Source organism: Ambystoma mexicanum, chromosome 5q, assembly GCF_040938575.1.
Source record: "Ambystoma mexicanum isolate Mex_15411 chromosome 5q, UKY_AmexF1_1, whole genome shotgun sequence".
Taxonomy (NCBI): Eukaryota; Metazoa; Chordata; class Amphibia; order Caudata; family Ambystomatidae; genus Ambystoma; species Ambystoma mexicanum.
Window position 1 is genome coordinate 275,713,650 of NC_090933.1, and position 24,532 is coordinate 275,738,181.

The 24,532-nt window shown below is 47.4% G+C and overlaps 1 protein-coding gene across 1 annotated transcript in view; it reads left to right on the forward strand.

Annotated features, from left to right (window-relative positions):
• The window catches only part of RTTN (rotatin), a 2,784,523-nt gene that overhangs the window by 110,459 nt on the left and 2,649,532 nt on the right, over positions 1 to 24,532 (forward strand). Inside the window, exon 4 of the mRNA XM_069620779.1 lies at positions 2,513 to 2,708. Coding sequence (XP_069476880.1) covers positions 2,513 to 2,708 — 196 coding nt within the window. The remainder of the gene's footprint in view (positions 1 to 2,512; positions 2,709 to 24,532) is intronic.

Sequence of the window (24,532 nt, forward strand, 5' to 3'; positions counted from 1 at the left end):
CAGAGAGGCGATGCAGCTCTGGTTTTGGGCAATCCAAGAAGGAATCTCTCTATCGGCAGTTCACCTAGCCGGAGAGAAGAACTTGACAGCGGACGCGCTGAGCAGGCAGAACACAGTCTCCCACGAGTGGGAGCTAGCTCAGGAAGTCCTTCAAGAGATCTTCGCCCTTTGGGGAACCCCTCAGGTAGATCTGTTCGCCACCAGCCTAAACAGGAAATGCGACCTGTTCTGCTCAAGGGAATTTCCCCCGAGAGGAGCTCTGGGAGACGCGTTCATAGTGGACTGGGAGTTTCCGCTTCTGTACGGGTTCCCACCGGTCCCTGTCATTCCTCAAATGATCAGGAGGTTGAGAAGATTCTGGAGAACCATGATCCTAATTGCCCCGGATTGGGCCAGGAGAACGTGGTACCCGGACCTTCTAGACTTGTCCATCTGCCCTCCAGTTCGACTTCCACTCAGAGAGAACCTGCTCTCACAGAAGGGAGGTCAGGTTCTCCATCCAGACATCAAAACCCTCAACCTTCACGCTTGGCTTCTGAAAGGCTGAGGTACAAGGATTGGGACCTCCCTGATGGATGTTATGGAGGTGTTGCTTTCGGGAAGGAGGCCAGCAACAAAGTCTTTATACCGCTGCCATTGGAACAGATTTTGCAGCTGGTGTAGAGAACAGAATATCGACCCTTTTTCATGTGGTACACCAATGGTTTTGTCCTTCCTACTATATTTGGCAAATTCAGGCCTTCAAGTTGGGACCATTAAGGGCTATCTCGCAGCGCTATCCATCTTTAAGCGTACTGCGGAAGAACCATCCTATTTCAAATTACCCTTGGTAATACAGTTTCTAAAGGGGTTAACCAATGTTTATCCCCCAAGACCATTCCAAGTTCCCCTATGGGATTTAAACTTAGTACTAACTTTCCTGATGGGTACACCTTTCGAACCTCTCCATTCTTGTTCGTTAAGATTCCTTACCCTTAAAACTGTTTTATTAATAGCACTTACATCTGCTAGAAGGGTGAGCGAATTACAAGCTCTTTCTTGTAAACCCCCTCATACTATATTTCACAAAGACAAAGTTGTCCTGCAAGTGAAGCCTAATTTCCTCCCAAAGGTGGTTTCTGAATTCCATATCACTCAGAAGATTACCCTACCATCTTTCTATCCCCCCTCCTCACCCGGGGAAAGAGGAAGAGAGGTTACACAGGCTAGACCCTAGGAGGGCTTTACGTTTTTACATTAGTAGACTAGCCAGGCCAGGATAAGACAGGCAGACCAGCTGTTTGTAGGTTACACAGGTCACAAGCTGGGGTTACCAATAACTAAGCAGACCATTTCCAGATGGATCATTCTAGCCATTCTGGAATGTTATAAACTGGCAGGGAAGGAGCCCCCTCAAAACCTTAGGGCTCTCTCGACCAGAGGTATTGCAGCTTCATCGGCCCTCAAAAGAGGCGTGCCGGTTAAAGACATATGTGTGGCCGCTACATGGTCGTCTGTCCATACCTTTACACGTTTTTACAATCTGGATTCCTCCTCCAGTCAAGAGACTAGGTTTGGAAGGGCTGTACTGCATTCTATTCATCAATAGAAGACAGCGTGAAGTCAGTACTCCCTCCTCCGATAATAGAATACTGATATGGGAGCCTATCTAAGATGAGGAATACGTCGGAGGACACAATCCCTTCGAAGAACAAGTTACTTCTTACCTTGTAACTTTCTTTCGACGGGCTGTTCCTCCGACGTATTCCTCATCGACCCTCCCATCCATCCCCGCAGTTCTACTTCCCTTGTTGTTGCAGCTTACGCTCCTTCAGGGTGATTAGTTAGTCCAGAAAGTATTATTGTGGGCTACAAAACGGAACTGAGCAACGGATGCTGCGCGCGGCCTTTATAGGCAGGATGACGTCGACGTCGATACAGCGGCTGTCGAAGGACATCGACTCGGAGGACGTCGACGCGCAGCGCCCTCTAGAGAAAAGATTTTCCGAGGCCAGCTGAGCTGGAAGGAGATATCTAAGATCTAAGATGAGGAATACGTCGGAGGAACATCCCGTCGAAAGAACGTTACAAGGTAAGAAGTAACTTGTTCTTCTTTTCTGGTCAACATTATCCCACACTAGATTTGTAACTTAGTGGTAAGGATTGGCACTAGGACCGATGGTTGTAGCTTGTTCCCATCTTAGATTTAGGTTTAGATTAGGCGTTTTTCTCACGCATTTGTATATTTTAATAAACACCCCTGAACTGTGATCACTTGTCTGTCTTTACTGTTGCAACCATGAGTTCCTTACAGTATGCATTTCAGAAGTAGTTAAGTGAATAGGAATAGTGAAGGCATTTGACTGCCCATTTCTGTCGTCTTATGCCATGTTTTGAGATCTACATCATTGTGGTCTGCCTAACCATGTGCACATTAAACAAAACTTTATTCCATAGGAAAGCATAATTCAAGTTGTACATTTGAAATTGTACATACGTACACATGAAACAATTTATTTATTTCCTGATTTAGCATCCATCTGCAGCCCAGTGTTTGGTTGAAATCGGTGCGGTTGAGTTCTTTTCTCAGTTTCGATCGAATGTGGAGCCCGATCTACAGACTGCAGTTGATGGAATCCTTGATGGACTCTTTGTACTCAATCCACAAGATCTCAGTGAATATCTTACTGTGTCACAAGAGCCTCACCAACCACAAGAAAACTTCACAGGTAACTGAAATAACTTTGAATCATACGTGTTCTTTTGGTTTTCTTTGACTTAATGATTGAGTGGCGAAGAGAGTTAATATGCTAAAGGAACAAACCTGCAATTGCCAACAATAACTGGGTGTATCGTTATGTAGAAATTTGAAGAGCGCATTGACAGATGGCCACAAGAACCCAGCAACTGTCATAGACTGTGAAGGGTTTTTATTTGAGGATTTTCAAAGGGGCTCGCTAAGGGCTGCAACTCTTTCTTGTCTCGTGTAGGCAGATCCCTCCTTAGACCATGCGTTCTCAACCCCAGGATGGGTAACCCCTACTGTTTACAATTATGTCCGTCTGCTTGTGATGGCCGAAGAGCAAACGCCCTTTCTGTTTAACTCCCCCTGCGAACAATATAGGTGAATCCTAACCTAGGCCCCACAATATAGCCTTTATAAGAATAGGTGCCTTCCAGACACTCTGGTCCCACTTGGTCTTTTCCTTTCACGCCCTTCTACTCCTCGTCCTGATGTTCTATTCTTTCTCGCCCTACCTTCTACTCTCCTCCCACTCTCCTTTCTCCCTCACTCTCTCTCCCCTTTTCTCCTTCCGGTGTTCTCTTACTACTCGCACACTCCTCCCCTCTTCACGCTCCTCCTACTCACCCCTCTGTTAGGCAGAGTTTGTATGCAGTACCCTTGCGGACCACTTCACACAACTAAGACTACAGGTGTAAGCAAAACCAACCTTTGGTATAAGTCTGTACTACACAGTTTTTGGTAGCAGAGCTGAGCAACCAGGCTTATCTCAAGCGGGAATGTGAGCTGTAATGATGTTACACAGAGGTCTAATAAATAAACTCTTATACTCAAGGTTTCTTGGTTAAACACTTATTAATTTATTCAACAGTCAGTTCTAAAACATTCACTAGAAGGAGGCAGTTAAATATCATATAGTATACAAATATACTTCAGTACTATGCACTTTAAATTTCTGAGGCATTCAGACTACTTTGAAGGAGGAGCAACATGGCATTCAGAATACTTTGAAGTAGGAGCAAAAAGGCATAGGTTATTTAGAACCTGAAAGGTTACAAGTTATTCTTAGACAGTGCAAATGTTTAGAGTTCACCAGAAGGGTTCTACAATATTTTGCCGACCTATTTTTCAACGTTGGACTTTTCATCATTAGAATTTTCATCGCCAAAAACCCTGTTTTTTGTTTATTAAGGGGGGAGGTACCCTCCCTTACTATCATACCACAACCCCTACAAAACACCCCCCAACATACATTTTTTTTAAAAAAGGGTTTTAGAAGAGTCAATTCGATTCAATAGGTTAGGCCAAAGTCAATGTGCTAAAGTCTTGGATAGGATAAAGCAGTTCTGGTAATGAAACGGAAAAGTCTCGGCACAAGTTCTTCTGAGTAATTTGTAGCAAGAAAAATTATATGCTGGGTCACAAGCTGATTAGCCCTGTGAGTTGGGGAAAGTTTCAAGCACTTTCACCGCAAGAGGTAAGTACTCAGTCTGGTTTTACAGTACCTTTACAATTGAAGAAAAAGATGCAGCTGATGATTTCAGTTCCTGGCAGTTCCTGCAGATCTCGCTGTTCCTGTGCCTCAGTCGTGGGGACAAGAGGGAGGACGTTGGGGGGGGGGGGGGGGGGGGGACTCCTGCACTGGGACTGGTCTGAATGCTGGTAACTGGCAAATCTTCGATTCCGGTAGCTGTAGTCAAGCACACAAACTGTTGTCTCCCTCCCTGGTTCTATGGTTTCCTGCAGAACTCAGAGGAAAGTCAACCTGCTCTGAGGTGAGTATCCAGGTGGCTTACGGTTCGAGTTGATTGGTCCCACCAACTCAAAGGGAGAAGTCGTCCTTGTGGGGGCTTCTCTGTCAAGATGAACTTGGCGATTCAGACCTGTAGCAGGGCTTTGCCGGGCAAACCAACGGTCCAGGAGTTACAGCAGCAGTCCTCTTCAAGCTCGTCTTCGGTTCTTTCGTTCCAGTGGTCGACTCTGCCTTCCAAGCCAAGAGACTTGCCTTTTATCCAGTTTCCTCCCGTTCATTCCAGCCTAGCTGCCACTCACCCAGCAGGGTGGCTGTCTTTGCCGGACAGGCAGCCAGCCAATCACGCCAGAGTGCATTTCGGTCTCCTAGGAGACTAAGCACAGGCAGATTTCAGGCACCTCGCTCACTTCCTCCTCACCCCAGACACTTGGGCGCCAGAGGCGGTCTTCAGTCCTGAAGCCCACCAAAGGTGATGTAACAAAGGGACCAAACCTGGTTTGGCTCGCAGAGACAAACTCTAGAAGGACCTTCCCAAAAAGAAATGGCAAAAAAAGAAGACCGGGACCTGTTTAAACAAAAGGGCTTAAGGCGCCCTCTTGAAAACCATGGCTCCCACGATTTTTAGCTACCGTGTTCGTGGGCGGGAAAAATCATGGTACTTGGTTGTAAAACCACTGCCACAAGCCATTTCGATAGAAAAAGGTAGCATTTGACTGCTACATGAGTTTCTAGACACGGGATACTAGGTAACCTCTCCAGCACTCTATAGGAAGATAGTGTGTGCTGGGTCTAGGAATTTAAAAAGACTAGTAAAGTCAATTTCACTTTACTTTCTCTGGAAAACAGTAGTTTATCCCAGAGATGGTATTTAAACCTTGGGAAAGCCTTAAAGGCTTCCCTGTGCCACTGCACTGAGGGTGCTGTGTGACGCACGTGAAAAGATGATGCCTATGAAGTTGTCTAAAACTCCATAATCAAAGAACACAAGAATAAAAAACACATCAAAATACATGAGTGTGGGAGAAAAGGGTCGCACTCTCCATGTAAAAAAATAAAGTCCTCAAAAATCCAGCAAAGTTGCTGGGGGTCTCTAAGGGGAAGGGAATTAGCAAATGTTTGCAAATTCTCCCTAACAGTGTTCTGTGCTGTTTTCTGCACAGGAGTCCATGTGGGACTCCTGGCTGTGCAGCTCTTCCTCTTTTTGGTTTGATGAACAAACCCTTGGGATACCCTATGGCACCCATGGGTGGGGGTACAACCTGTACCCCTAGTGTATGTTTTGGGCACCTGTGTGTGGCCCACAGAGCATGATATGGGTTGGTAGCAGTTCCATGCTGAATTTGATGGGTGCTCGGAGTATCCTCCATTTTGGGATATGCACACTCTGCCATTTGAATCAGGCGATTCCTGATAGAAAGCAAGAGGCCACACGGGCCATCTTGTCTCCTATTGCCTGTTACCTTGTATTCCCAAAGTCCCGGGAAGCCCTGACTGTCCCTTCCCCTGACTGGCTGTTGGGTGGAAGTTCCATATATGGTATTGTGGGGAAGTCCAGGCCAGACTGGCTGGAGCCTTCTGCATGACTGTATTTTGTGGGTACACCTTTGGGGTGGGACCTGTGTGAATGGAGTGTGTGACCAATATGCACTTCATGTTATGGGTGTCTGGTTTCCACTATGTAACACAATGAATGAGACAACCCTGCCCGAAACTGGTATGAATGCAGTGTGGACTGCTGAATGGCGGGGTGCTTGTCCCAATACACATTTCTTGTTGTGAGTGTCTGGAGGGAATTGATTGGCCTGAATGCACTGTGAGCCTGATTGCCTGCCTGAATGCCCTTCTGAATGATTGGTTGCCTGAGTGTAACCCAGCAGAGTGAACGAGAGAACAAACCGTGTATCTGGGTACCTCTAAATGATGGAAATTGTTCAGAAGCTGAAGTCGAAACTGATGCTTAATTAACTTTGAGGTCCGCTGGAAGAAGAATTGCTGCTGCTGTCCTTCCCTAATCTGAAAGCTGTGTGACTGTCAAGGAACTGATCCAAGAGAGGACCTGGCTAGGAGACCTCTTCCCGAGCTACAATGGATCATCGTGCACCAGCAACCTTCGGCAAGGCTCCCTGGAAGTCAGTCCTTGAAAGGCTGCCGACCGGAGATGTAAACCGCCGCGGAATCATGAAGCGAAGCGCACGGACATTGAAGTCCATCACCGTCGATGACGATCCTCAGCCGGAGCCGCAACGCTCCATTGCCTAAGACATTTGAATCAAGGACTCCCTTGCTCATCACCGTCAACCGCTTTGTCCCGCCGGAGAAAGTCAAGGTCTCCAACAAACCGAGGAGAATCCGCTGGTGAGTTTCCCGCCACCTGAAGACCTCAGACGCCGACGAAGATCCGGAAGCCAGCCGTGGCACGTCCCATTCGCCGATGACTCGACGCCCTTGCTGGGACAAAGTTCTTCATTGACTGTGCGGCAAAGAACTATCATCGTCGAGGTGCATTGCATGCCTCATCTTCGCAGGACGTCCACGACTGATCATCGACTAGCACTGCCCGGATCGAAGCTGGTGCCTCGCCGCCGTTGTTCACCCTTTTCTTCGTGGGATCTCGACGATCCGTGGCTCCTGCCTTAAAGGGAGTCACTCAAGAAAGATCCGTTGAAGACCCAACGTCTAACTCTGCTGAACCAGGTAAATTGGGCTGGTTGAACATTTGTAGGAGGACTAAGACTCTTAATAGACAATGGCCCTCATTACAACCTTGGCGGAGGACCATGGTGCTAAGGTTACGATTCCGCCATGGTGGATGGCGGAATTACCGCCCCATTACAAGGTGAGTGGTAATTCCCCATTCACCAATGGCCCCTTCCCCATTCCCATTTTTGCCCCATAGGGCATAATGGGAGTGGGGAAGGCGCTAATTATGGCACCGTAAATTACGGTGCCGTAATTGGCACTAAGGTGGCTTAGCGCCTTGCATTTTAACGCCTGCAAAAAGCAGGCATTAAAATGTGAATCGGGCGTTAAGGGTTAAGGGCGCCGACGGCGCCGTTAAACCCTTAACACCCGAGTTGTAATGAGGGCCAATATATGGAGTGGGCTTGTCAATAATATACTTTATTTTTACAGGATGCCCAGGTAGGGCGGGGGGGATCCTCATACAGAACTGTGCCTAGTGGTAGGGGTCCAGTATTCTGCCAATTGTCTACCAACTTGTTTTCCTCCAAAGTCTATTGTTGTTTAACTTTGCTATATTGATTTGTATGCCATTTTGAAACTGTCAGCAGTTGGTGCATTTTAATGGAATCAAGGGTAATTGTGGTACCACATTGAGACTGTATATGTTTATCATTTTAGAATTGGCTGAGCACAAAGTGTGTTATTGTGTACATAACTTTAACCTTATTTATATAAAGAACTGTGTTATCACTAACATAGTGTGTGGACGTTCCTTTGTGGGTGGTTGGGGACTACGCTCTACTTAAGAACCAGCCCACATCACCTCATGAGAGCATAAGCCTTGATTGCTTGTTCATAGCTACCCTATAGAGCAAGAGTCCCCAACCTTTTGTGCACAATGAGCAAAATTGGCATATCAAATTAAATGGCGAGCAACGTACATTTTTTTCGATGGAACATACCGGCGCACAGTTGGTGTACAAAGGATTCTAACACAAATTAGAAATGTAACAAAGTTAAAACTGAATATAGAACATTTAATTTGCAGTACTTAATAGTTATCTAGACCACGTGTTATACTAGTCATGGGAATGTGCAAGGCCTTTAACTTCATTTGACGTTAAGTGGTTGTTTACAAGAAATGTTGAGGAAATTGAGTGGTCAGTAGTACATTTTTAGACATATAGGACCAGTCCAGCTGTTCAGAAATAGAGTAGGAGTAAGTAAACATTAACAGGGGATTCAGGTTCCTGAGCAAAATATTAGTGCAAATGTATGGACAGTAAAAATTGCCACAAACGGAGCACTGATTTTTTCAGGTCTACTAAGATTCTCCCTAGGATTTTATGGGAACTTTAAGGACAAATGGTGCATTCCTAAGCATGCAAGATCAGCAATACTGTTCCATAGTCATTGATGACTGTATTGTGGATGGTTGTTTTCTTTAGGAATGTTAGGAAATGTTACATTTCTTATTGATCAAAGAGTAAACAATTCCTCTTGAGTTAATTTTCCGATGGCCAGCTGTAGGCACCACGAAGATGTCTGACAGCCAGAAAGGCTGGTTGCCAATGCCTACACTTGAAATGGAGGCATTGGAAAGAATTACTAATTCACCAAAAATTAAGATTTCTGATGTTTGTTAATCTGCTTAGAATCACATGCTGTGCATAGGTCTGACATCCAATGGTCACTGCGGAGTATTGCATTTTGTTTTTCGTAGTCGAAAAGGGGACGTCGACAAGGCATGTCTGTAACACTAACCCTATAGTGACGTGCGTTGTACCCACAATCCCTCACGCGTCGAGGTCCCTCAGATTGTTTTTTTCCGCCCAGCTACTGGTCGCCTTTATGCGGAGCTCCTCGAGAGACATTGCCAAATAGTTTATTCGACCTTTGGTCGTTTGTTATTAATATGAATAACATAGATCCCTCCCTCGAGGCAGAGGCGTTTCTCCGACGAGCAAGCTCTTCGGCGGAAGGACGAGCGGAGGAGATCCTTCGGCGCTGCCGAACACGTGGCCTGGCCTCGCCGGCCATACACAGTAGGGTGAGTGGGGCTTTGTGGTCTTTCTTTCTTTTCTTTAAGAATGCCTTTCTCTTTCCCCTCCCTCTCTTTCGAGGTCGTAGTCACACCTATTACCCTCAGCTATGGAGAGGACGCCATTTAGGTTTTGCCCGCTTTGCAAGGGTAAATATACCTGGAAGGATAAGCACAAACGGTAAAAGTTCTGTTCAAAAGTTCAAGCTTAATAATAATGTTCGTTGTCTAATTGCAGCAAGCGCTAATGCTTATGTCTTTTTCCCCTTAGGGGCCGGGGTGCCGGAGATATGGCGCCGACCCGAAGTGAAACAGTTCTGGATGAGCGCTCAGGTAATGTCTTTGCATTCGTTCATTCAATGTCTTTGTCTTTTTTCCCCATAGGGGCCGGGGTCCGGAGATGCCAGGAAGCGGCAGGACCCGAAATGCAGTGGGAATAATCCAACAGGTAAGACTTAAAAGGAAACTGAGCTTTCCTTATTCCTTTTCTCCCTCTCACCTTTGTTCTTGTCTTTTTTCCTCTAGGCGCCGGGGCGTAGCTGAATCCGGAAGATCGCTGCTGAAGATGGAAGCGCCTTGCAAAGGTGAGTAAAACGCAGCGCTGCAGCGATCGAAACGAAATGCCTTTAAAACGATGTCTTCCTTTTCAGGGCCGTTGGAGAAATGACTCCGGAATGCAGATTTAGCAGGTAAGGGCTTTTCTTCTCCTATTCTCTTCCTTTCTCCCCTTGCAGGTGTTCCAGGGTGCTGGCAGGCGTGGCTGAAGTCAGGATGCAGGAGCTGACACGGTGAGCGTCCAGCTGCTAGGCGCAGAACAACGCGAAGCATGTGTGGCTGTTCGGGTGGGGTTTAAATAGCCTTGGAAGAAGTTCCTGGTATGTATCCTTCCACCAATCAGGTATGTATCCTTCCCCGACCACACCCGGGTGGTGAAGTAGTCCTACAGGTTAAGTAGTCCCATTCAGGCCTCAAGAGGGCCTGGATGAAGCAACAAGGTCTGCATCAGGTAAGTGTGCACCCAAGCACTTCAACACATATCCTCTTCTATGAGCCTGGCGCCTAAGGCGCCAGGACTGGGGTCCGCTATGAGCCTGGCGCCTAAGGCGCCAGGACTGAGTCCAAAGGGCCCCGACTTGGGCCCGCTGAGACTTCCCTGGGGAAAATGATGTCTGCCTCTGGGGTTGCTGGGCCCAGCCTGGCTCCTTAGAGGTAGGCATCATGACAGTACCCCCCCCCTCAAGGCCCCTCCCAAGGTCTTTTCCTCCGGGGGTTTTGGTTTGTGCGGGAATCTTCGATGGAATATTTGAATTAATCGTGGTGCGTGAACATAGTTACTGGGTTCCCAAGATCTTTCCTGAGGTCCATATCCTTTCCAATCAACAAGATAGAAGAGTTTCGACTTAACTATCTTGGAATCTAAAATGTCTTTCACTTCGAATTCTAATTCTCCATCAATTTGGACAGGGCCTGGGGGCTCAGACAGTCTGGTTCCAGGTTGTACTGGTTTTAGAAGAGATGCGTGAAAAACGGGATGAATCCGCATGTTGGATGGTAAATCGAGTTTAAAGGCCACTGGGTTGATAATAGCTTTGATGGGGTAAGGCCCAATGAATCTGGGATTAAAAGTTTGCTGACCCTTGAGGGGTAGATGTTTAGTTGCTAGCCATACCTGATCTCCTACTTGGTAAGGAGGAGTTTTACTTCGGTGCAAATCAGCGTTTTCTTTATACTTTTTCTTGGCTTGCTGTAAGTGGGTTGTAGCTTCTTTGAAGGCTTGGGTTATTGTGGAATGTAGGTGATTTACTGCAGGCATCTCCAGGGTCAGAGGTGGATCTAGGTCAGAGGTCCGAGGATGGTGACCATACAGGGTATAAAAAGGAGTCTGTCCGGTTCCAGAATGCACTGAATTGTTGTATGCATATTCTGCAATCCAAAGGATGTCCTTCCAATTCAACTCGGATTGGTGTAACATGCACCGCAGATATTGCTCGAGAGTCTGATTGGTTCTCTCGGTTTGTCCGTCGGTCTGGGGGTGGTGGCTGGTGGATAACCGCACGTCTATTTGTGCTAGTTGGCAACATTTCTTCCAAAAGTGGGAGATAAATTGACTTCCACGGTCTGAGACTAATATGGAAGGGAAACCATGTAACCGCACTATATTTTCCATAAATTCCTTGTCCAAGGTGGAAGCTGATGGCAATCCTTTTAAAGGGATAAAATGGGGCATTTTGGAGAATAGATCCACTATTACGAGAATCGTGTTGTAACCACCACAAGGAGGCAGGTCAGTTATAAAGTCCATTGACAAGGTGTGCCAAGGTGCTGGTGGAATGTCCAAAGGTTGAAGTAGGCCGGCTGGCCTTTTCTTTTGACTCTTATTTTGGGCACAGATTCCGCAAGACACCACAAATGACTGTCTTTTCTCCAAGAAGGCCACCAGAAGTGGCGTTTGATCTTTTCTTCTGTTTTCGCGATACCAGGGTGTCCTTCCATTAATGATTCATGATGACGGGTAATGACAAGTTCCTGCAATTCTTTACTTGGCAGAAATAACCACTCTTGGAAGTAGGGTAAATCATCCTTAACGGTGTAGTGAGGACCCTTTTGACTCCATTCCAGTAAGGCAGAAGAGTCAAAAAGCTGTTTTACTTGAGCTTGGATGTCCTCAATGGTTTGCAATGAAGTCAAGCCCAGAATTCTTTGTTCCGGTATGATTGGCACAGGTTCTAAACTCGAATTGGGTTCTTCCATGCCTATCCGGGATAAGGCATCTGCCTTACCATTCTTGCAGCCAGGGCGATAGGTAATTACAAAATCAAATTCCGCAAAGAATAAAGCCCATCGGAGTTGTCGCGAAGATTGAGCTTTGGCCGTCTTTAAATACTGCAAATTTCTGTGGTCCGTAATTACGGTGATGGTGTGTCTTGCACCGAGAAGATTGTGACGCCAAGCCTTGAAAGCTGATTTAATAGCCAGTAGTTCTTTGTCGGTAATTGCGTAATTGAGTTCAGGTGGAGAGAATTTTCTGGACCAAAAGGCTACAGGGTGTAGTTGGTTAGTTTCTGGGTCTCTTTGCGACAGGACAGCTCCCATGGCCGAACTGGATGCATCGGTTTCCACGATGTAAGGGAGATCTGGGCGCGGGTGCTTCAATACAGGTGCAGAGGTGAATTTGGTTTTCAGGTCCTGAAAGGCTTGTTCAGCCTCAAGAGTCCATTCAAAGCGTTTGTTTTTCTTTAGGAGAGCTGTGATGGGTTGAACAGTACGAGAAAATTCTGGGATGAACCTTCGATAGAAATTGGCAAAGCCAAGCATGCTTTGCACTCCCTTCACAGAGCTAGGAGATGGCCATTTGAGAATGGCGTTCACTTTCCGCGAGTCCATTCGGATTCCTTGAGGTGTCAGGATGAATCCGAGAAACTCCACTTCTGTGGTATGAAAAACGCATTTTTCGAGCTTGGCAAATAATTTGTGCTGGCGCAATTTCTCAAGAACTGCCCTAACATGGTTTCTGTGATCAGATTCTGAGGAGGAATACACCAGGATGTCGTCAATATAAACGATGACACAAACATCGATAAGTTCCCGAAGAACATCATTCATGAAGTACTGAAAGGCGGCAGGTGCGTTGCACAAACCGAAGGGCATTACTTGATATTCGAAGAGCCCAAATTTGGTGCGGAATGCAGTCTTCCACTCGTCGCCCTCTTTTATACGTACCAGGTGGTAAGCTCCTCGGAGATCTAGCTTGGTGTACACACGAGCATCTTTTACTTGGTCGATAAGCTCAGGTATCAGGGGCAAAGGGTAACGATTCTTAATCGTTATCTGATTTAGGGCACGGTAGTCAATACAGGCCTTAAGGTCTCCTTCCTTTTTAGGTACGAAGAACAAAGCGGAAGAGACTGGTGACTTTGATGGGCGAATGAAACCATTGGCCAGGTATTGATCCAAATACTGCCGCAAATGCAGGTTCTCAGGTTCAGTAAGAGCATAAATCCTACTACAAGGTAGTTGTGCATTGGGTACCAAGTCGATTTGGCAATCGTAAGATCGATGGGGAGGTAAGGTGTTAGCCTGCTCTTTCTGAAAAACGTCTTGGAATTCTTGGTATTCAGATGGTAGCTGTATAGGGGTGGAAGTTACAGAGGCTAGACCCATAGCTGGATTCCTTGGGTAACAGGTTGGTTCACAATCAGGAAAAGTTATCTTCTTTGCTCGCCAGTCTATTCTCGGATTATATGTTTCTAACCAAGGGATTCCAAGAAGTACTTGAAATTGTGGGGCCTTGATCACATCAAACACGATTGCTTCCCGATGTCCGTCCTGACCCACCAGAGTGATTTCAACTGTGGAATGCTTTACAGGCCCTGAGGCTATTTCGGTTCCATCAACTGTAGTAATTACATCTTGGGCTACTTTCGGGCGGAGAGGAAGCTTAATCCTGGAAGCCAATTCACGGTCTATGTAATTTCCAATAGCTCCACTGTCTATGTATGCTTTTATAGCATGCAACTGCTGAGGCTGTTTTGGGTTCACAAGCACCATTGGCATGACAAAATGCAAGGTCAAAGAGTTTGTTTTCAAGCTCGGCAAGCGGACCCCTACGCTTGTCGGGCTAGGTCGTTTCCTGAACCAGGTGTCAATAACTCGTTATCAGTGGCTCCAACCACCTTCTTGGGTGGTTTAACTGGACAACTTTGAAGAAAGTGACCGGAAGTTCCGCAATACAGACAAAGTTGCATTTGTCGCCTTCTCTCTCGTTCCTTCTGCGTTAATGGTCCTTTAACACTGCCAATTTGCATAGGTTCGGAAACGTCAGTACTCTTGGAGTTAACGTGGGTCTTGATAGGTACTCTGGTTTCATACTTGAGCCGATCTGCTTTTCTATTTTGAAGTCTGTGATCAAGTTGAACCACTAAGTCTATGTAGTCTGCGCAGGCCTGGGGTGGATCTACTATCTGAGCTATAACATCTTTAAGCTCTCCGCGCAGGCCTCGATGAAACAATGTGATCCTTTTATTTTCAGGCCATCCGGTTTCCACAACTAGTCTATTAAAGGTGGCGATATAGGACAAAAGATCCTGATTACCTTGTCGTAAGGATAGCAGTTCGTTGTCAAGGGCCTGTCCCTGCGAGTGTCGAGCAAACAATCTTTCCATGCTGGCCTGGAAGCCCTGGAAATCCTGGAGAATGGGATCATCCTGATTTACCAATGGAATAGACCAATCGGCAGCACAGCCACTGAGGTAAGATAGTACAAAGGCTACTTTGGTCTCGTCGTTGGGGAAGGCCCCGGGCCTGCATAAAAAGTGTAAACGGCATTGGTTCATAAAAACGGCATATTTCTTGGGATCCCCCGCAAAACGTTCCGGCGGGGCCAAAGGCATGTGTCCAGGTAGATTGATTTGTACCGGGTTATTCAAACCCATTGTTGTAGAAATATCTCCGGAAACCGGTAAAGGAGTGTGCTCTGCCTGGCCCTGCAATAACCTTTTGGCCAGATCATCAGTTCTTTCCTTGGATAGGATTAGTTCCCTTCTGAGAGCATTAGTCTCCTGGCGGGCTGAGTGCACTTCTGCCCGTAATTCCCCTAAAAGATGGGTCAGCTGATCTGTCTTGGAAGTCTCCATAGCGCCCAGGTGGGAAATTGTGGTGAGGCTTCGCGTTCTGTAACGCTCACCTGGTTCCCACGGAGGCGTGGCGTCAAAGGCGCAGAACTCTGAAGATGGACAGGAAGGGCCCCTCTATTCTGGCTTCCCTGGCTCGTTGGATACCCTCCTGTGCGTGAAAAGGGAGTATTGCCAACTGTGGAACAATGCTCAAGCCTCCCACTCCCTTCCAACCCTCCACGATACCTCCTCCACGATTCCCCGTGAAGCCTCACCTTAGGGTTTGGAAGGATGAGCTCTCCATCCTGCTTCTGATGCAGGGGCGCATTGAAACCCAGTTACTTCACTGGATTGAGGATTGATGGGAGTTCAGGTAAGCTTGACTGTTCAGGTAAGCTTGACTGTTCAGCTAAGGCGGTGTAAAAGTTCTGTTCAAAAGTTCAAGCTTAATAATAATGTTCGTTGTCTAATTGCAGCAAGCGCTAATGCTTATGTCTTTTTCCCCTTAGGGGCCGGGGTCCGGAGATGCCAGGAAGCGGCAGGACCCGAAATGCAGTGGGAATAATCCAACAGGTAAGACTTAAAAGGAAACTGAGCTTTCCTTATTCCTTTTCTCCCTCTCACCTTTGTTCTTGTCTTTTTTCCTCTAGGCGCCGGGGCGTAGCTGAATCCGGAAGATCGCTGCTGAAGATGGAAGCGCCTTGCAAAGGTGAGTAAAATGCAGCGCTGCAGCGATCGAAACGAAATGCCTTTAAAATCTTCCTTTTCAGGGCTGTTGGAGAAATGACTCCGGAATGCAGATTTAGCAGGTAAGGGCTTTTCTTCACCTATTCTCTTCCTTTCTCCCCTTGCAGGTGTTCCAGGGTGCTGGCAGGCGTGGCTGAAGTCAGGATGCAGGAGCTGACACGGTGAGCGTCCAGCTGCTAGGTGCAGAACAACGCGAAGCATGTGTGGCTGTTCGGTTGGGGTTTAAATAGCCTTGGAAGAAGTTCCTGGTATGTATCCTTCCACCAATCAGGTATGTATCCTTCCCCGACCACACCCGGGTGGTGAAGTAGTCCTACAGGTTAAGTAGTCCCATTCAGGCCTCAAGAGGGCCTGGATGAAGCAGCAAGGTCTGCATCAGGTAAGTGTGCACCCAAGCACTTCAACACATATCCTCTTCTATGAGCCTGGCGCCTAAGGCGCCAGGACTGGGGTCCGCTATGAGCCTGGCGCCTAAGGCGCCAGGACTGAGTCCAAAGGGCCCCGACTTGGGCCCGCTGAGACTTCCCTGGGGAAAATGATGTCTGCCTCTGGGGTTGCTGGGCCCGGCCTGGCTCCTTAGAGGTAGGCATCATGACAACTGGGCACTCTAAAAATAAGGGCGCTAACACCAAAATTTCCGGCGACGCGCATCGCAAGAGCGCTCACGTTGCCACCAAGGACTCGACGAGCAAAGGCTCAACGCTTCATAGCGCGACGGCGACCGATCCCTCGGAAGAGAGAATGATCGACGAAAGCCTCGCGCGCATAGCATCTAAGGACGGCCAAAGACGTACGGCGAGTGAAACGCCGAAAACCGCGCACAAGGCCAAAGATACGCCGAAGGCGCCGGAAAGCAGATCAGGCCAGTTCCTGACGCCGACAGAAGGTCCTAGCCAGCAAGAAGGCTACTCAGAAGGCGAAGGCTCTCTTTCTACGACGTTATGGGACAGAACCAGACTATTACAGGAGGAAGAAACCCCCTTGTCTTTCCCAGACCGTCCTGGCCGACCTCAGTGGACCTTTGAAAGGTTCCAGACCTGTATGGACAAACTAGATAGGTTCATGTCCATCCCAGAAGACCGGGCACCCAAGAGACCAAGGGAGGCACCCCTTGAGAGTCCAAGGGCTAAATACCAGAAGTTTTATAACCCCATACAGGAGGACATAAACTCTTTCAATCCAACTGAGGAAGAGACCTTCTTCCAAGAGGAAGATGAGTTCACCTATGTTGAGGACCAACAAGAAGAGGAAGGTTTTCACGAGGAAACTGACCTATGTGAGGAAGGATTCCAGGAAGACACAGGCGAGGGCGACCAAAACCCCTGGCAGTCACCGGCTAGGTTGACTGACACAGGCAGTAGCAGTATAGTCATTAGGTCTACTGAAACTACACCAGTCAGGAACCCTTCGCCTGTCGATGATCAACCCACCTTCAATGCACTGCTGAAGAAGGCAGCAGCACATTTTCGAAATCGAAACTGGGGACGTCACCCCAGACACCGATTTTGTGGAGAGGATTATCAAAGAAAACCCCCCCACTAGCCAGGTTATACCTATCCTCGCCTCAGTTAAGAGACGTATTACACCTTCTCTTTCCACTCCTGCATTGGTGAGAGGGGTCAATCCGAGGATTGAGAAACTGTTCTCTCCCTCTCAATCAGACCCATTATATATTAAGGGTCACTCAATCCCGGACTCCCTGGTCGTGACCAACACCAGGAAAAGGGCAGGAGTCCCACTATCTACTAGCGAGGCACCCCCAGATAAAGAGGGGAAGAAGCTGTATGCCCTAGCCAAGAGAATCACCACCTCTGCAGCATTCTCTACCAGAATCGCCAATAATAATACCCTATTGGCAAGCTACGCCGATGCTCAGTGGGCTAAGCTCAGACAGGACATCGAAGAAGCTCCCGAACCCCTAAAGACTTGTTTACTGGCTACAGTTAACGAGGGCTCTCTGGTCAATCAAAGCATTGTCAAGAATACCCTCGATGCAGCAGAGACGGCTGGCCGCACTTTGGTACAAGGAATTTTACTGAAGCATCACGTCTGGCTTCGCAATTCCGGATTTAAGGCGGAAACACAAGCGTCCCTTATTAATAAACCCATAGAGGAGTCCAACCTCCTTGGGAGAGCAGTGGATGACGCGCTGGAGAACGCGAAGAAAGAATTTGATACAATAAAGACCTTAGACCAAATTTCTAAACCCCCTAATAGGCGGGGATTTGGTAATGAGCGCTTTTTTCATGGACAACGCCAGCAACAAAACCAACACCAACAACAACAACAGTACTCTGCCAGCAACTACCAAAGTAATAGCGGCCAGTACAATCAGAGGGGTCAACGTCGTGGCAAGGGAAGAGGCCGGGGTTCCACCCCCAGAGGCGCCCAAGCCAACAACACCTCCAAGTGACGCGAAGATTCGCGTCCCCTCCCATGCAACGCCGGTCGGGGGCCGATTAACATCCTTACTTCCAGCATGGGAGGGAATAACATCAGACCGCTGGGTACTTTCCACCGTAGCCCGCGGCTACTGTATAGAGTTCAACAGTTCCCCAACATACAGACCCCCGAGGGGACGCCGCATGACACCAGAACACCTCGCCATCCTTCTCCAAGACGTGGACCAACGGCTGGAAAAAGGAGCCATAGAGGTCGTGCCTCTATCTCAGGTAATGGAAGGTATTTATTCAGTGTACTTCCTTGTACCTAAAAAGGATCTAACCATGCGCCCTGTATTAGATCTGCGCCCAGTGAACAAGTTTGTCAAACCCCAAAGGTTTCGTATGGTGACCTTACAGGAAGTAATCCCACTGCTATCACAGGGAGATTACATAACAACACTGGACATGAAAGATGCATACTTTCATATTTTAATGTTGCCAGCGCACAGAAAATACCTCAGGTTCATGATAGAGGGCAAACACTACCAGTTCAGAGTGCTACCCTTCGGCATAGCATCTGCACCAAGGGTATTCACAAAAGTGCTGGCAGTGGCAGCGGCCCACCTGCGCAGGTTATCCATCCCAGTATACCCTTACCTCTACGACTGGCTCATAACAGGGGATTCTTACGAGACATGCTTCTCAAACACCCAAAAGACTGTAGACCTTTTGTTCCAACTGGGCTTCTCCATCAACGAGAAGAAGTCCAGCTGAGACCCCAGCCAAGTCAAACAATTCCTATGGGGCTCTAATTCGAACAAAGGACGGCCTCGTCTTCCCCTCCAACGAGAGGGTCCAAAACATGCTGTTTCAGATCCCCCAATATGTGGCAGGTCGAGAGGTGACGGTGCGCAAAGCTATGCGATTGCTAGGTATGATGGCGTTGTGTATTTATTTGGTACCTCACGCGCGCCTGCGCCCAATGCAAGAGTGGCTCAACAGCCAGTGGTGTCAGGCCAGCGGACAATGGGACGATCTAGTGGTGGTCTCGCAAGCCTTGGTTCTCTCGCTACGGTGGTGGACAAAGGAAAACCTGATATAGGGAAACCCTTTGCCACACCCGCGGTGGAGGTCACTCTAACCACGGACGCATCCCTCACAGGATGGGGGGCTCACCTATCCCATCAGATTGCTCACGGAGTGTGGACTCCGAACGTAGCATCCAAGCACATAAACCTACTGGAGCTACTGGCGGTGTTCAAAGCACTAAAAGCCTTCCAGGAACACATACAAGGGAAGACAGTGATGGTCCTTACAAGACAGCACCACAGCCATGTACTACATCAACAAGCAGGGGGGCACCCACTTTCCAGGACTGTCCAAGCTGTCCCAGAATATATGGAAGTGGGCTCTCAGACACAACATGTTCCTACTGTCACAACACGTACCAGGGGAACTCAATCTGCTAGCAGACGAACTCAGCAGAGACTTCCCCCTGCCCGAAGAGTACGAATGGCGATTGCACGAAGACATCGTCTTAGACGTCTTCACGCAATGGGGATTCCCGGAAATATACCTGTTCGCAACCCTGGAGAACTCACAATGCCAAAGTTACGCCTCCATGTACCCCCAGAACCAGTCCAAGGGGAACGGTCTGTCGATTCAATGGTCAGGGAAATTTGTTTACGCCTTTCCCCCGCCTCCCCTTCTCAACAAGGTGGTGCACAAGATGCACCAGGAGCAGGTTACCATGATACTAGTGGCCCCAATGTTGGCCGGCAGCCATGGTTTGCTCACTTGATGGAGATGTCCCTATCTCCCCCAGTGAAACTTCCCTGCCCGTACAACATGCTGTCACAGGACAAGGGCAGGACTCTGCATCCATGCCCTCAGACCATGAACTTAGCAGCCTGGCTCCTGAGATCATAGAATTTGGACATCTACAACTCCCGCAGAGATGTATGGACATCCTCAGGGAAGCCAGAAAACCTAATACTCGCCACTGCTATTCTAGCAAGTGGAAAAGATTTGTCATCTGGTGTAGAGGTAAAAGCATCAACCCGGTTGACTGCTCTCCCACAAACATTGTTCTGTACTTGACCCATTTCCTGGATTCAGGTCTAGTGTTCAGTTCCATTAAAGTCCACCTGGCGGCACTTTCTGCATACACCACTTCCCAACTTAAAGTGTCGTGGTGGAAGATACCAGTTATCAAGGCCTTCATGGACGGGGTAAAGAGAATACACCCTCCGATAGCTAACCCAGCTCCCGGATGGGACTTAAATGTGGTACTTTCTAGACTCATGGGCCCTCCTTTTGAACCCATGCACAAGGCAACTCTTAAATACCTCACTCTTAAGACTGCTTTTCTAATAGCTATCACCTCCATTAGGAGAGTAAGTGAACTACAGGCTCTTTCTGTTCTAGACCCTTTCGTAACAGTTCAGAAGGATAAGGTGGTTCTACGCACACACCCAAGGTTTGCACCAAAATTCATCTCGAAATTCCATGTAAACCAGTCAATGGAACTACCAACGTTCTTTCAAAACCCTTCCAGCTTGGGAGAAAAAAGTCTGCATCCACTAGATGTACGCAGAGCTGTCATGTTCTACATGGAAAGAACCAGACCACTAAGAAAGACTAATCAGTTCTTTGTCTCGGTGGCAGCAGGAAGAGAAGGAGATGCAGTCTCAAAGTCCACTATATCTAGATGGATTGTTCAATGCATCACTCTCCGTTACACTCTTGCTAAGAGAGAACTACCCTTCAAGCCAAGAGCACATTCCACTCGAGGCACTGGGGCTTCCATAGCGTTCATTGCAAATGTTCCCCTTGAGTCCATCTGCAAAGCGGCTACCTGGAGTTCTGCGCACACTTTTACAAAACACTCCTGTCTAGATGCACACTCTAGATCTGACTCCCAAGTGGGACAGGCAGTATTAAGAGATCTTTTCTCTACTGTTCCTTCTCATAACCCACCGCCAACTCCGGGTACTGCTCGCTAGCCTATGCACAGCATGTGATTCTAAGCAGATTAACAAACATCAGAAGACAATGCATTACTTACCGTAAAAGAATTTCTGATGGTTGTATCTGCTTAGATTCACATGCGCCCACCCTTCCTCCCCGCTCGGATGGAAGGAACATAGACATCTTTCTACATCTCTCTTTTCTGTACTCACTCACGTATATAAGGCTCCCTCAGGGCAGAAAAAATACAAACGGAGGGACCTCGACGCATGAGGGATTGTGGGTACAACGCACGTCACTATAGGGATAGTGTTACAGACACGCCTTGTCAACGTCCCCTTTTCGACTACGAAAAACAAAATGCAATACTCCGCAGTGACCACTGGATGTCGGACCTATGCACAGCATGTGAATCTAAGCAGATACAACCACCAGAAATGCTTTTACGGTAAGTAATGCATTGTCATTCTGTTAAAACTGTTGAACAGTTCAGAGGCCACAAAGGAAAGTGTCAGTTTGTTTGAGTCTTTAGGAGAAACTATCCAGGACAGAGCTATTGGCAAACCATGCCCCCAAGTTCCGGAGTTCCAGGTTATAGAAAGGGATGCACCATGGTTCGATGCAGAATGTAGAATCTCGAAAAGAAAACTGAACCATGATGTAATGAGGGGTGTGTACACTGCGGGTCAGATTTATAGTTTCAGAATAGCATAAAAAATTGCCTTAAGGCAAAAAAAGAATTTGAGAAACAATGGGAGCTTTTTTGAAGGACACCAAATCGTTTTGTTTATTGCTGTTGTCAAGACAGGCATTATGCCATCCCCTTAGACAAGTATTTCTTGGACCACCAACCCCTAATGGTTATAGGCCAATTCCCTTACTGGACATTGGGGCTCATTACATGTTTGGTGGCATCTCAATGGTACCATTACTGCCACTTGGTCCAGCAGTATCACTGCCAGATTCCAAGTGGTGGTTTGGTGGTATTGGTCCCCAATTATGGAGTCCGTAGCAGTCCAGGGTGGATTTCGTCGATATTTGATGGATAGAAACATAATGTGGCGTAATTGACATTTTATTGGAGTCTGACAAATATGTGGATGCAGTCCCTTCTCCCCTATGGGGGAGACCATTCCCATGGGGCCAGGGCGGTACGTCTTCCGTACAATAGTTCAGCGGAGGGTGGTGCACAGGGGGAGGATCACATGGGAGAAGAAACCACTCCTGGGACTAGGAACGACCCTACTCTGAGAACGCAATCTCCTCGCCAATCACCAGACCCTAGACCCCCCTTCCTATAACCCAAAAAACAACCCCTCCCCTAATAGGCTCATGAGCTATAGTCGCCCTGCCATTTCCCTAGATAAGTACTGGGACTATGAAGAGTACAACCAACCCAAGGGAGATCAAGGGTAGAAATACTGAGACAAGGAAGAATGGGGAAGAGTTGAAGGATATGCTATTGACAACCACTGAGACAAAGAAGATGCATGGAGGAATGTAGAGTGTTCTGCATAACCAACATGAGCATTCTAGACAACTTGGAATAAACGTACTGGGATGATGAAGAGGAGGAGCGGAGGCATGAAGAGTTCTCCTAAGAGCCACAATGAGCAATCTAGTTGTTGCTGGCTGCTCATTGGCCAGTGCAGAGTAGAAAAGGAAAAGGAAGAGGAACTCAGGAAGAAGTTGTCTAGTCCTCCATGAAGGAGCTGCATGAGCCAGCACGGTGCAGGAAGGTGCAAGGAAGCACACCAGGATGCCAAGAGAGGTGCTGGAAGGACAAGGGCCAGTCCGCAGTGGAAGGACCAGAAGGCGAGCTGGCAGAGAGAAGCTCCCGGGGTTCCTGCAGACAGGAAAGGAAGACCACACTGCCCTGGGAAAGATTGACACTGCAGTTTTCCCGGGCAGACCAGAGCCCACTACAAAGGCGGAGCACTCAGGCTGTCTGGTGGGAAACTAAGACGGTGCGGTCAGCATCTTAATAGTCACAATACCTGGCAGGCATTTGAACCATGTCTGTCCCCTAACAAGAGAAACCTAAGGAACTCAGACCCACCAAACGAAAGCAACAGGAGTCCTCTTCCTTGTGGCGGTACTTGGGAGGAAAGGGCTCCAAGTACCCACACACAGAGATGTCTGGGACCCACTACACGAGAACTACACAAGTCATCTTCCTCGTGGTGGTACATGGGAGAGGAGAGCTCCCAGTTCCCGAACATAAAGAGGGGTCTGGGGCCCAATCCCATGAGAAGAAGGGAAATCACAGAGTCATTTACTAAGGACCATACTTGGCAGGGGGAAGTGAACCAAGTTGGCCCAAGCGGAAAGAGAGTCGTTGCCCCTGGTTGTTGTGTATTGTGTGCAACAGAGAAATATCTAATAACTTTATGGAACTTGGTTTTACATTTTGGAACCTTTGTTACTTGGAACTCTTTGATTGGATCTGCAACCTATTCTTCTGAATTAAGACCTTTTTTTTTATAGTTTAGTCAATAGTGTGAGGGATGGAAATAGGCTTTGGACTTTTGACAGTGGAGTATTTACTTTAGGCAAGACATTCTGAAAGTTTCCTTAGTTTTGGTTGAGGAAGGGAAACCCCCTCTTAGCTTTAGGGAAAGGCAGGAGTTTCTCCCGTCCCCAACCCTTTTACTTTCAAAAAAAGTATATGTCAATCAACATGAGCCAACTGTGTCCGAGTCCTACTTCTACATTTTTTACAGGTCACTAATGGTTTTTTCAAGTCTTATCCAACGTGATACACAGACATCTCAGCATCTGTCCAATATACAAGATTGTGGAATTATACATTGTTTTCCAACACCAATAAAGGTGACGAGCAGGGATGTCAGTTGGTCCCAATGTATTCCTTTTGGATGTTGATTTGAGTACTTCTCTTAGGAAAGTTAATCCACCCTCCACCTGAAGGGTTCATTTTATAGCATGCTTCCTTATGCAGAAGACACAACTATTTTGGACTTGCCCCCAGCAGCTCTCCAACAGGGCCTGCTAAACACAAGTTACTATTTTGGAAATTACAGTATGAAATAAAACATAATAAAAACAAAAATGATGGTGTTCAGGCAAAGGGTGAAACCTTGTAGCTGGTTTTTAAATGAATGTAGAGATGAGGGGGCAGTTTCATTTTTATTAGAGCCTACTTCCCTGAATGAACAGTGCTTGTGTCCGACATTTTAAGAAGATAGCTGAAAAGGCATCATTAATGATTGAATGGCTTTTTATGTTATTTCTAGTTTGCAGCATTCTGATTGGAGAAGTGTCTGGAGGCATATTAGACAAATGTCTGCTCCATGATTTTAAGGCCGCAAAATCTAGGCCGGTTAGAACTGTCATTTTCTGGAGGGGTTGCAAAATAAATTCCTGTGCCAAATAGCAGGTCTCCCTGCAGATACACCTGCTAGCGCCTTGTGAGCTGAATTGGGCGTGTTCAGTTTGAAAGTGTCAGGCCAGTAGAGAATGTTGCTTATTTTTTAAAAGCACATCTGGGATTTTCTGCTAATCATAAAGTGAATTTCAGTGCAAGAGCATTGTAGCCTCACCTGGTGAAGAAAAATACTTGGTTTGGGCGGTTGTAAGGCACTGTCCATTTGTATAGGGATG